The sequence below is a fragment of the Aptenodytes patagonicus genome, chromosome Z, assembly GCF_965638725.1.
Source record: "Aptenodytes patagonicus chromosome Z, bAptPat1.pri.cur, whole genome shotgun sequence".
Classification (NCBI taxonomy): Eukaryota; Metazoa; Chordata; class Aves; order Sphenisciformes; family Spheniscidae; genus Aptenodytes; species Aptenodytes patagonicus.
Genome location: NC_134982.1, coordinates 83,280,257 through 83,294,633, shown reverse-complemented (window position 1 = coordinate 83,294,633; position 14,377 = coordinate 83,280,257). Strand labels below are relative to the sequence as shown.

The window sequence follows — 14,377 nt, the reverse complement described above, 5'->3', positions numbered from 1 at the left end:
AAAAAAAAAGAAAAGGAATCAAAGGAATCTAGAATCAGAATTGTGTCCCTCAGATGGTTAGTGATAACATTGTACTGTTATTTCAGATAAACCTGCAGAAGAAGATGCGAGTCACTGGAGTTATAACTCAAGGTGCCAAGAGGATTGGAAGTCCAGAATATGTAAAATCGTACAAAATTGCATACAGTAATGATGGGAAGTCGTGGACAATGTACAAAGTTAAAGGCACAAATGAAGATATGGTAAGATTAAGTCATCTGTATATGAATACATCTGTATGGTTTAGCTGCCTTCAGAAGTATGATATGTCTAATAGATAAGCATAATTGCCTGACAGTATGATATAGGCTGCCTTGTTATTATTTTTCTCTGAAAAAAAACCCATCAATAAATTTGCACTTTTTGTCTGCTAAGAATTTCTTATACTTTAATTGACGGTTGTATAAATACTATGTCCCAAGGCTAGAATAATCCTGTTTATTACACTTAACTGATTTTCATTTTAATTAGTTTACCAGTAATTACTCATTACTCTGTTTTCAATTTAGTTTTATTACATTGGCAGATTAGTGTTAACCCTTAAAAGCACAGAACCCATTCATCAATGCTAATCTCTGTACTGCACAAACAGTATCATCCAGTGAGAAGTATGTGTTTACAGTTCATAGTTACCACTTATTTTTTGTAGAGATGTGCATACAAAGCAGCAAAAATCCCTTTACTCTGTAAGTTAAGATAGAACTAAGGCACTTTGCAGCATTAGACATCGTTTCTCTATTAGGAAATTAAAATGTTGTGTGAAGAGGTATATAATGAGGGAAGACAACGAAGTACAAGCATATCTGTTTAGAGTGAGGAGTGAATAGAAGAATGCTTATAGGTTTAATTCAGCTCCCTCTGCAATCAGTGGGAGTGTTACACGCACTTCAGTGGGAGTTGGATCAGGTTCTTGAAGTAGAGGGAAAAAAATAAATGTCAATCAACATAAATAATTGCAGGCTAAATTGAATTGGGACTATCTAATACACTAATTAGAAAAGAAGACATAATCTAGTTGCATTAGTAGCTTCAGTTTCTAGGAGTGACAAGATAAAGGTCCTGATTCAGTGCAGGTGGCAAACGCATGCCGATGCAAGCCAATAGCAGTATGTTTTGCTTAAAAACTTGTATGTTGGGCACTAGAAATGATAAAACAGCCTTTATTTGGGAAAAACTTGCAGAGAAATGTGCAGGAAAGGCCAGAAGAACAACACAGATACTTTTGAGATGTGGAAATCCACTGAACCTCCATTAATCCTCCTGGCACATTTTTATGGATATGTCATTTTATCACAGGTGTTTCGTGGAAATGTGGACAACAACACCCCATACGCTAACTCCTTCACCCCTCCAATTAAGTCGCAGTACGTACGGCTGTATCCTCAGGTGTGCAGAAGACACTGCACATTGAGAATGGAACTTCTTGGCTGTGAATTGTCAGGTGGGTTTTCTGCAATCGCCGCATCTCAGAAGTCAACCATCAAGCAGCGCATTTTTGTGCCTGAGGTCTAAACCACGTGCAGTTTATTCCTGGTGAAATGCAGTTGGCGGGACTGAGTTTATCCAGACAGTTATTTATCGCTTTTTATGTAAATTATATAAGCAACAACACTTACCTAAATGATGCAGGTGACAATAGTTGCTTGCAGTAGGGCAGTAATAGTAGTAGGGTAATGTGGTAGCAACCTAATAACACTTTGTAAATCTTTCTGTGCACATTTGCCTCCTATTACGTGCAACCTCGAAAAGGACATTTATAGCAGTTTTAATAAGTATCAACAGCTATCAGGACCCGTTATGTTACATACTAAGCAGACCATGAGACAGAGAGTCTCTAACTCACAGTTACACTTGGCACAGCCTGAACTAAGCACCGAAAACAGTTTCTGAGAGGCGAAGCTGTTTGTGCAGTGCTGTACAGCAGAGTCACGGCAGAAGCAGGCATCAAAACTGATTTGAGTAATTTCTCCTGGCTGCTGGGTGACCACGCCGATGTGCTGTGTGACATCCTCAGAGGGACAAGGGTGCTTCAGCTGCTGCCAAGGACCACTCAAAGTGCAATAAGATATATTTTGCTGGACTGCTTTAGTCAAGATTTCAGTTTAGATTTATTTTTTGGATTTCTAGCAGAAGCAGGGATTTCTTCTCATAGCAAAAAGTAAATGAACAAGTGGAGCCAATATAAACCCTCTTAAGGTTTGTAGTAGCAGAAGTTATAGCTCATAAATGTAAAGCCTGACCTCTAGCCACTCTCTGCAAGAACCATGTTCCCTTACAAATTCAGTAAAGCATGTAAATTTTTTATCTTTTTCAAGAGATCAACCTTTTACCAGTGGGAGCGCTCCACTGAATTCTTTTAAGAATGATTTTTATGTGGCTGCCTGCTTACTGTACGAACAATAGTCATCCAGTTCACGAATGATATATCAAAACAGCTGGAGTTAAATAATTCTCAGTCCTCTAGTGGCATCAAAACCAGCTTCAGAAATGAAAAGTTAATGCATTAATTTCACTGCAGTCCTTTTCCAATATAGGTAGGTTTGAGAGTAAATAGAAAATTCTGTCTAGCTGCTTTAGTCTATTAGATTTTTTTTTTTTATGTCTTCCATTTCTGGAACCACAATTTAGAATAAGACCTTGCCAGAATGACCAGGAATTGTTTTGCTCAAAGAACTGTGAAAGCTACTGAAGTGAATTCATTTCAGTGGTCTCCTAACAGTTTCAAGGTCATAATTTCTTAGAACTGCAGGCAGCCAAGGCTCAGCAGAACATAATGACAGACTAATTCACTCTAATTCCAGGTGGCCTGTCTTAGGCAAAAAAACACTTTGAGAGGTCTAGCTTCTCTTACAAGTCCTGGTGCTAGAGAAGAGAGTCACTACTGAAGGGAGGGAGACTGTCTCGCAGCACCAGATTATCATAAAAACTAATTCTTTCTTAGGACAAACTGCAGCAAAATGTTCAATATAATCTGCTCTAGGGTCATAAATAGCTTTACTTACCAGGACCCGTGCTCAGATCTTATTGAAAACCATGATCAATGCTTGTGGAGCTGGCCATCAATAAATTAGGCATTAATTTTCATGGCCTTGTGTTCCTGCCTTACTTGTGTTTTGTACATCTTTGTGTTGTAAATTCCCTTCCCTTCATAGAGTATTGATGTGGGGGGAGAAACAGATCACAGCTACTGTTTATTAGAATGCCTTTATTCATTAAGCTGTTATTAATAGTAGCATGCAGCTGCTGTTTTTAAAAATGGATAACTGTTCGCACAACACAGTCACTTACTCATGCAATTCACTCACATACCCAAACATCTGCATATAGCAGGCTCCGCCTTCTTGCATGCGGTCCATGTCATGCATTGTTGCTGCTCATGGATGTTAGTGGCTGCGTACCGATTCAGCAAATTCTTGGTGTTCTGAGTTTGTCAGTTCTTGCAGAGGGATGCCGGTCTCCAGAACTTAACCAACCTTGTGAGACTTCTAGCATCTTCTGAGCATGTAATTTGCCTCCTTTTGGCATGTTGTTCTCTGGGAACTATTTCTCTATCCTAACAGTACCTATAGGTACCATTCGCACAAACTCACACACAAGGGGACTTTGTAACATCTGCATTTAATACTAGATTCCCCTCCCCCTGTTCGTCTTCCACACTATCTAATCTGGAAAGGAATCCTATGTTCATTAATAGGAAGAAAATTTTTAAAATCTCTTGATTTTTAGAAAAGAAAAATATCACAGTATTAATCAAAACAAAATCACCCTTGCCCTCAAATAATTGACCTATGCTGCTTTTGCCAATACTGCATGAATTCTGGCCCAAGACAAGACGCATGTAGACCTTTCCTTGCAGATCCATTTGTGGTTTTGCTTTCACTGCATTGGATATTTAATATTTCCTTTGAGGGTTTGAGCTTTCTTGAAAGAAGGGGTAGATCAGGTGCATGGTACGGGACACAGACTGAAGAATAAAATATTGTGGCCCCAGAAGAGTCAACAGAGAATAACCTTCGTGTGTATTCTTTCAATTTTCAGATGCTAATCCACACTTATTCTCATTATTTCACTGCTCCTGTTTCATTGAGCTAGACCAAACAAGAAGTAACTGCAAACTTATATCCAGATAGTTTTAAACATACAGAGTTATCAGGTATTTATCACAGATGGTGATATCCAAAGCATCTCAAACATTTTGACCTAAGATGCTCCACTGAGCATAGCCATAGCCAATCATTTTAACAGGTTGTAAAAGTGTGAAGGGAGATTGAATCCTTTCACAGGGCCATTGCAAAGCAAATTTAAAGAAGATACAGTGCAGTGAAGAGGAGATGTCCGGGGGAGTCATAAGCGTTATTATAAATACACTTCTATGAGGGATGACTATCTGCAGACACAAAGTTTTGTACTAGTTTGATGATTCTGTCCTTTGCGCTCTAGGTTATAGCTCACCTATCAAAATAAACAATCATTATCTTCTGTCATTGCAGCAGGGTGCCATAGGAGCAGCGAAGTGACTGGGTCAGCTGTTGCTCTCTGTGACACAGCACTAAGACATTGTTCTGCCACCTGTGTGCATCAACTTCGTGTCTTCTATTCTCATTGTTCTTGTCACTTTCTCCTGTTAGCTTTAACAACTGTCTTCCTCCTCCCTTTGGGGCAGTGGAGAAGGAAGGCAAGTGTAAAATCCTATTAATATATGCAGGCATGCACAGACACACAAGCAGACACATCTGTTGTTTCATAAATCAGTAATAATACTCAGAAAAGATAGAACTATTCTTGATGGATTGGACCAGCGCTGAAAAACAGTTTTGACAACCCATGTTTTTGTGTCAGGAACCTCCTTCAGATTCCTCAGATGAAACGTTCCTGCTGACAGCCCTTGTGATCCTGGAGTGATACTTCAGAATTGAATAACAAGCAAAGCCCTTCTCTAAAGCAATAGATGAGTCTTTCTCATTTGTGCTATCAATTGCTCCTTCCTACTCCGAGGAAAATTGTTTTGTTGTTTTGAACTAGGTAGTTCATTCTACAGACAAGGCTGTGCAATTTCCATTTGTGCACTGAGAATCAGTTCTAAAAGATTGGGTTTTTTTCCAAAATTAACTGTTTTCTGTTTATTTTTTTATTTAATATGAAACATGTCAGTATTTCAAATTTTAAATACAGTTGTTACTACATTAAAGAGCATATTATTATTATCTGTCTCTGGTAATATGCATTTGCTCCTGCTGTTAAACCCCCCACAAAGGGCCTGGTCTTACCTTCCTGATTTGAATCCCTAATAATTCCACTTAATTTTGTGTGTTAAACCTACGGGAGAAACAGAAAGTAGAATCTGACCAAAAGGTCTTTGCTAATAATATCAAAGAAACTAAAAAAGAATCAGGTCTTTAAATCTGGGTAAACATACTGCGGAGGAAATGGACTTTTAAGAAAAAGAGAACCAGCTTTGATATCTAGCTCAAATAAAGTGAAAAACAAGATAAAAACTTTGAAGGTGTTTTAAGTGGGCACACGGTGCTCTGGCTCTGTCAAGAGACACCAGCTGAGCAGGGTCATGGTCCCAGCAGGAAAGCCTTCACAACATGCGTGCTTTAAGAAACACAGCTGGTGACTCAGGAGATTATTACCTGATAGGAACCAGCTCAGCGAAGTGGGATGTGAGTGTCAGGTGGAAAACCTCTGTCTTCCCAATGATACATAACATCAAGGTTCTGTGCATTCAGTGATGATGCACTCCCTGCAAAACCAGGTATTTCAGATCCTGGGGACACTCTCACTCAATGAGTTAGAGTATGTTAAAACATTATTTGCAATTTAACTGCATAAAGTCAGCTACTGAACTAAGGAGGATCACCAAATTTGTGAACTGAGAACTTTGGGACAACTGCACATATGCAGGTTTTTGGCAGCTGGGGCAGGAAGGAAATGAGAAAACTGCTTCTTTTTATGTTTCCATCTCCATCTTTCACCTTTTCCTCAAACGACCATCAAACATTACTCCACCCAGCCACACATCCACCTTTCCTGATCCCTTAGCAGCTCTCTCACTCTCAGCCACTTGACTTGCCTCTCTTTTCCTTATGTTTTTAATCTTAAAACCATGCAGGTCATCTACCTCCCTTGGCTTCCAGTGCTGTTATTACAGTGCTGCTTTCGAAGGGTGTCTCTCCTACTGTCAGCTTGCTGCTTCTCTCTTCTGGGTCCGAATGTACCTTCTGTGTTCCCAGTGTAAAATAGCAAGGCAGAGGAACATAGAGTCACTTATTAATGTTTTTATTTTTTTTTCATGGACACCCAACAGAGAAAGGAGAAGCCCAAGATCTATCTTTTGCTACAATCAAAATAACTCAATGATGTGGGACATTCACCTGGTTTAAACAAACAAGCCTTTAACGCTCGATTTCTCCTAAGCTATTATCTCCTACTATTCTCCCTCCTTCACAATTGTTTTTATGTAGTCTTCCACTGTCAGTGGGTGTTGGGGCTTTCTAAGTTTTTGGCTAGGCATCAAGTAATTCAAAAGTGTAGAAGGCTCAGTGCTTGTTGACATTTTACTTCAGCACTGGCTTTAAGAAAAATTAATGTTTCCTCAGTAGGCAAACATGTGGCCGATGTGATATGGCATAAAAGCATGATAAAATCAAACTGAATAGGGGAAACAATAGCAAGCTGCTGGACAGGAAAATAAAACCAAGATAAGAAGAGACAAAAGTCATCTTTTCTGTTTGCCTTCATAAATTTATGCCAGGATAAAATACGTTGAATTCTCTGCCTTGTTTTTGGTTCTTCCAAGGTAGTGTTGAAATAAAGTGCCTTGAATTGGCTATTTTTCATTTGTTTGTTTGCAAGTTCCTCCAACAATAGTCTTGATTAAAGCCTTTTCTTTGAAAATTGCTACTTTTCTTTTCCATAACAGAAAACCTAAACCACTTACAGAGATAAGTCGGTAGTGTTACAGATCTTATTTTCCTGTTCCAGGTTGCTCTGAACCCCTGGGGATGAAATCAGGACATATACAGGACTACCAAATTACTGCCTCCAGTGTTTTCCGAACACTCAACATGGACATGTTTGCTTGGGAGCCCAGGAAAGCCCGACTGGACAAGCAAGGCAAAGTTAATGCCTGGACCTCTGGCCACAATGACCAGTCACAGTGGTTGCAGGTAAAGTTTCACATGCATTTTCCTAAATGTTTACCTTCTTTGTATTTCAGGTATGGGGAAGGTTGACTGGTTTAGGATTATACTCATATTCTTCAGCTTCTGAGTTTAACCATCCTAACTCTGCCACACGTGGATGATGAAGCTATGAAAGCCCACACAGATCTTCATGTCTTTGCTACCTCAGTTGCAGTAAACCCTGCTCAGGGAAACCTTCACCTCCACTAGCCAAACCTTACAAGCTGCCCAGCAGCCATGAATTTTCCTTTGTTAATGGACACAAATACTAGTTGCAGATCTGTTTCACTAGCTTCTCTTTTGTTGAGAGAGATTTTTTTTTTCCCCCCTTCTGTCCTTCCAAAGTTCCCTGGAAAAGTGTATTTACTTCAGCTTTGTGCACGTTAGCAAATCTGGCCCACAGAAATTATCTTTGTCTAATTGAGACTGCTCAAAATTACCTTCTGATGTCACTCTGAAGCTAGCAAGACTGATTCAGCACTTGAATTCATTATAAAGCTGTGCACAGGGGTTGTTTTCAGCCTGGGAGTGTTTTGTACAAATCAGTAGTACGCTAATGTGAAAGATTGCAATAAATCACCAGTATGGAAACCTATTTGACCAGTCGCTGACACATTTATATTTTTTGAATTGTTGAAAATAGCAGTGTATTGAGTCAGCTGCCAGTTTGCAGTGCAGTTCTCAGTGGGAAGCCTCAATAGCACTACGCATAGCTACTAACCCCCTGAAATCTTTTCACATATAAATTATGACATATTAGCTTTTTTACCTACAGTTGCTAAGCAATTTAGCAGTATAATTACTCTCTTTTCTCCAAGTTTACACATGTACTGAAAGGAAGGAGCAGTTGCCTTGTCTATTTAACTTTTGAATAACTGAAGATCCTGGGATTTGCTGAAAGTGTTTTAGAGCAGCCTGTTGAAACAGCAGTTAATAACTTCTGGAGAGGAGGAAGATTTTATTGTTGTGTTTTACAGTGGAGAAGCAGATGAAAATGTTTCTCCATGTAAAAGAGAGGCAGTTGTATCATATTTAGCCCCATCAGTGATCCCAAGAAACCAAGGGTGTGCAGAGACTCTACAGAAATATCCTGTGGTGTGTTATTCCTCCTGTGGGTGACAGTGGATTTTTAATTCTTATATTCTAAAATTTTCCATCCTGTTCCAAGTCTTGCTATACTTGAACCTACCTGAACCTGCAAATTGAATCTGACCACTTGCACAGTCTCTGCAAGTCCTTGAAGTATCAGGCATACTTTTTTTTATCTGGTCAAAAGAAAGTTGTGAAGAAATATTTGTCTTTTATTTCATTTGTCATATGGCTATGATATGAGTTCAGTAACTTCACAGAAATATGACCAATTTACCCTTTCCTGAAAGTCATTATACTTACGATATTTTTCCAAAAGAGGATGATAACATTTCCTGATTGAAAAAAAAACAGGTGGTATTAAAACCACTTGTTTTTTCAGTGCTTAAACTGGTCGTTGACTTCTACTATAGGCTGATTGTTTTGAATTCAGTCCACAAGTAGAGATGGGCTCACATGCTTCAAGTCTAGGTAACGATTCTGTAAGAAAGACATGCGTTTCATTTAAGTTCATCCATTCATTGTTCTCTTTGCTGTTTTTTCTTTAAAACACAGAGTATTGTATTGTAAACTTTTAAACACACTGACTGCAATTTTATCATCATGCTGCTTTCATGGAGTTTAGTCAAAACACATTTATAAGAAAAAGCGTGTGAAAGCAAACTTAGTTGTATGCTCTTTTCCCTCAGCAAATACATATTACAAGGAATGATCCCAATAGCAATTACATGGTATCCTTAAACGGGCGTAAAGTAAGAAATAGATTTCTGGATTTTCCTAAAGTAGCTGGCCTACTAATATGATATTTCACAGTGTTAGCTTTCCATGCCTTTTGAATTTTCCCCACATGCCTTATTTTGTTTATCTTTTATAATTTTCACTAGAAAACCTATAAAATTGGGTAAAAGCCTACTGAATGCCTTTAAAAATTATTGTTGTAGTATGTGGTATACGGATGACTTGAACAGATCTGTTTTGACTTGCAGTTACTTTGCAGGATCCATGCCCAAATGCCATTGCTATCAACTGTTCCTCTGATTAAAAACTTGTGTGTTGACACATATCTCAGAGCACCTGCTGTGATAATGGTTGCTGAGAGGTGATGTTTGCATCATGTGCATAAATGCTACTTGCTGCTTATGGGCAGTTCACAGCACTTTTGGATGAACCTTAGAGATAAATTCTTCTCCGTCATGAGCTGGGGTTGTTTTACTCTGTTTTCTCTCAAAAAGGAAAATGCTGAAACTTCTGTGTATTAAAAAATGCAGTCATTAACAAGTATGCTCTTTGTTTTAAAGTGTTCTGGATAGCTACATCCATAATTTAGCTCCAGAGGGCAGGAATATGAAGTATTATGTGGCTCTGCAAACAGACTGTGCATTTTTGAGTTCAAGAAGAATACTCACCTTATTGGTGCTGCCATTGTTGAAAATCTGTTGTGATCTAGACTCTACTCACTTATGAACTCCAGGTTCCCCACGCAACACTCCTTTACACCTAACACCATCATTAGTAATGGAAGAAAGTATTTTTGTGATGTGGGGGAAAAGTTAATGAGATTAGATGACCAAAATTATACTTTTCCAGCTCAGTCATAATCTGGGTCTGAATTCCCCCATGTGCTTGTTCAAGGGCACTCTTGCCATTCCTTTAAAGATGATGCTGCAGAAGCCATGTCAGTTACCTGACCTAATTCATGGCACAGGATCTTCCATTAACTTAGGTAACCTGCCTCTTTAATGTCTCCATACTCATCAGAGTTGAAATCTATGCAGTTTGGTGATACAGAACAATGTAGCTCTTCAGGCTTGGTACCACATCTAATGCAAATAGTAAGTTCCAGCAACTCTCTCTGCTCCTGAATGCTTTTCTTTAGGGATTGCCTTCATTTTGGAGACATCTCTGTGAAATTATCTGAATAACAGTAAAATGAAAGACTGGGGGGAGGTGGGGAAGTGAAATTTAAAAAAAAAAAAAAAAAAAAGCAATGGTTTGCTTCCCGTAATTGTGTATAAAATTAGCATAAACTAAGTGAGGTAAAGCGTTTCAGGTTAATTACTGAGAAAAGAAAGAAAAGCCTAAACTTCACTTTCCTACCAGGCAGTCCCTTTCCCTCATTACTTTGATTTGCTTGTCAGCATCATTTGCTACCTTGAACCAGTTCACAGGCTTTTCCCAGGATCTCTTGCTGAACTACAGTGACCAGGCTGCTTTGCCTGTTTGGAGAGTGCTTCTGCTCCTCCTGGACACAGTCCAGGACTGTCATTCCAGCCAGTCACCCCACTTTGCATTTCTTCAGTTATTTGACATTAAAGGACATGTTAAAGTACTTCCCGCCTTATGCCCAGAATGAGGCACCAAGGCTATAAAGATTATTGAAAATTATTCCTACTGATTTTTCAGGTGCTTGGTGACTGCTCTTGTAAACAGTTTTTCACCGTTCTGTATCTCATTTTCCTAGCCGAGACTATCATTCAAAAGAATTAACATTTTTCTCAAAATCCATTCTCACTCTACTACTAATTGTCTGCAGTTATAAATTATGAAATCAGGACAGCGGCTTAAACTCCTGTTTCTCTATTTACTGTTAGTTAAGTTTTGATGTTTTTAAATATTTCCCTGTTTCTGCTAGATCAGCAGATGCCATATCCATTGTTGTATTGATTTCCCACTCTCTCACTGCCTAATAAGGACAGCAACACCTTGTACTTTAATGCCTTTGCCCGTTTGTCCTTTGCCTGGTGCTTCAGCAAGTAATTTCTCTGATGCTGTTTCTCTGATCTACCATCCTCTGCAATATTCCTTGGAGCTGAGGCATCTGAGTTCATTTGGTGTCTCCAAATAGCTGGAGCTTTCTTCTCCACCCAACCATCTCCTTTGCATAAATTGTTTTGTATGTTATCCCAGTTCTAACTTTCTAATTGTACATGGGTATTGGTAATATTTTATCTTAAAACGGGTGATATGCTGGGTTTTTTGAAGGTCTGTATCTCTGCAGAGCACAGCTGGATGAAAAGGATGCCCATCTTGGAAGCCTGCTGAGGTTCCTTTTGTATCCCAATGTTATCTTCAGGTCACCAGCAGCACTGCAGTAGCTTTATGTTTCTAGTTGTACTTGAAACTTTAAAACAGTTTACTCGCTGCAAAAATGACTTTCATCTGGTTCTGGTTGGAGCTTGTATTTTTCTGCAAAGCTAGTGGAAGATTCTGCAGCTTGATGTGCATGAGTAATAAACCTGATACAGTTTATCCACAGTTCTTTTATATAGTTACCATTGAGCTCAGATGGTTTAAGAAAATCATCCCTCCCTTGAATAGTGGAGTGGAGCAACAAGCAATGTCTTATTCTAATGTTTCTCTTGCTGATTGTATGTGATGGAATCAGCTAAGCACTATTAGGGAAAAGCCAGTTGCTGATAAAGATAGCAGATTGTTTGAAGATTGGCAAAGCAACTGTTATATATATACCTACACATTTTTAAAATGTGATGATTGCCAGTAGTAGAATACATTTGGGTTGGGTATTTTCCTGCCAACCTAATCCCCAGTATTAGACAATATTGCTGAGATTTTTCATCAACACCATTAGAAAACAATTGTCTCAGTGCTGCAATTGACTTATTCTTTAGTTTAATACATGATCATCTTTTTTACATCACAGTCTTTTGTTTGAAAACAAAGGCAAAATTGTATTCCAAATATTTATTCACTTTTTGTTATATATGTGCAAAACCATCTCTATCTACAAAGTCTCATGCCATCATAAGTTCTACTTATCTTCATTGTCTAGCATTTATTTACAGTGATTAAGCTTCTAAGTGATCGAATGAAAGAGTTGTTATCTAAAGCCTAAACCAGACCCAGCTTCTACTCAGTTTTTCTTAGAGAGTACTCTTGTAGAAAGTAGACTTTGTGCTACGTTTCTCCAGTATTTACAAAATTTGACAGTGGTACATGTTGTGCTTTGCACCACCAACACATGTCATCTGAAATTGTCTAAATACTAAGGTAAATGAGGATTAAGAGGAGGCAGACGGTAACCATGTCTAATGCTATGTCAGCTCCAGCAGCCTCGTGCAGAGCACAGCTAACATGAGCCTAGAGAGACAACCCAGACCTTTTTTTGCATTTCACCAAGTTATTTGCTATATAACCTGATGCAAAGGGACTAAACAACAGTAATTTTTAATTTTATGGATTCTATATATAAAATTTGCATAGGCAACTTATAGATATCGTAAAATATCTACTTCTAATTAGTTGCTTAGGCTCCTTCTATAGTCAATGGGAAGAGGACAGCACTATCAGGGAATAATTCATCCTACCCTAAGTAAGTGTCTTAAGTTTCCTGTTATGAATCACCCTGGGGATATGCCTTTACTCTGTTAGCCACAGAAAGAGACAGACAATTAGCTTAAACTAGAAGATAATTTTTTGAATTATGAAAGTTACATGATGTGAATCCTTCCCTTTTTTAATATGGGAAGAGAATATGATATTTCATCTCATATTGGTTAGCTGAGCTTATTTTAATGTGGTGTTCGTTCTGTCACTACAGAAAAGGAATGTTGTTTCCTGTCTCTCGTGTGGTATTTGCTTCTCGTCTATTATTGCACCTGCCTCTTTCTTCCCTTTTTTGTTGTATTTACCTGTTTTTTTGTAATGAATTCTGCAGAGGCTTACTAGATAGGAAATCACTATACTTTAGCATTTCCTAAGTGCTGAAAACAACTCATAAGGAGAAAATTGTGTGGATCGTTTAATTATGTTTTGAATTGTGTTGTTAACAAAGCAAGCATTAATACTAATACTGGTTAAAGTAGCCAATAAGTCATTTCTGTCTGGCCACCAGCTTAAATATTTTATTTTAACAACGACACTCTGGAAAAAAAAGAAAATGCTTAACAACATCTTAATTCAATAAAGACTTGAAAGACCCAAAATTAGAATAGGATAAAATTAAGACCAATCTAGTAATTAACATAATGAGGAAATTACATGACTTCTAGAAGGCTTGGACTGCTAAACAGTGTGGTGTGACTGGTCTTTGAAAGATACAGTATTCTATGGGAATTGTAAACTTAATTATAACACATTATAAACGAAAGGCATGTATCTTTCTCTGCAGCTTCAATAAACCACAGCCATCACCAACAGATCAGGAAAGCAATCAATGTCCTTTACGTGTACAGCAGGAAAAGGTCTCCCTCATTCTTCAGTTGCAAAGTTGGTACTGTTTTTTAATTATAAGTTCTCCCAAGTAGAAAAATGAGTTCTCAGATTTCAGATGGCAAAAGACAAGTTGTGCAGAGATCAACCTTTCTTTGTGCCATGCTTTTTATTGGGATACTGAAAGATTTTTACAGTCAATATTGGTCATTTTATCTTTTCAACTCAAAGTCATGTTTTTTCTTTTCTTGTGGTTCTTGGCAAGGCAGCTGTCATTTTCTGCTTGAAGGACTTGGACACTCAGCTTTGGCATCTCCTTGGTCTTATGTTTACCTCGATGAGGAGCTTCACAGAGTAATATTCTGTTCACACAGTCTGATAGTTCACAGGATGCAGCAACATAACAAGGCGGGTTGTGATTAATTTATTAATATGGATCTTTCCTTTGCCAGAAACTTACTATAGATAAATTTCCCTATGAAAAGCAATCAGTGGTAGAATGAGGCAGTAATGGACAAATAGTTCCAAGTGGTTTAGTCAAAGACAAAAGCAGGTAAAAAGAGATACCCACTTCTAAACTGCACATTGTTGAATTTACCTACTTTGCACTGCCTAGGTTAGAATGCCAAACAGATGACTTTACTGACTTCTTCACTTGCCCATAAACTGTAGAGTTAAGTTTGCAACTAGATGATCACTGTTTGCTTTTAAGACAGTGTGTAGCTCAAGATGAATAGCAAGCTTTTTTTCTTTAGTGTTTTTTGGGTTTTTTTTAATGCTGATCCCTCTGTATGTTGCCAATGCTTTTTTAACACTACTAACAAACACATAGCTTAGAGAAATGGTATTAAGAGGTATGCCTTGATTTCCTAGTTGCAGTTACCTGCCAGCAA

The 14,377-nt window shown here is 38.2% G+C and overlaps 1 protein-coding gene across 2 annotated transcripts in view; it reads left to right on the top strand.

Moving 5' to 3' along the window:
• EDIL3 (EGF like repeats and discoidin domains 3) overlaps positions 1-14,377 on the top strand; it is a 261,173-nt gene that overhangs the window by 204,545 nt on the left and 42,251 nt on the right. For both annotated transcript variants that reach the window (XM_076362438.1, XM_076362437.1), the window contains 3 exons: positions 87-242; positions 1,336-1,480; positions 7,027-7,211. In XM_076362438.1, the coding sequence (XP_076218553.1) occupies positions 87-242; positions 1,336-1,480; positions 7,027-7,211 (486 nt within the window). The remainder of the gene's footprint in view (positions 1-86; positions 243-1,335; positions 1,481-7,026; positions 7,212-14,377) is intronic.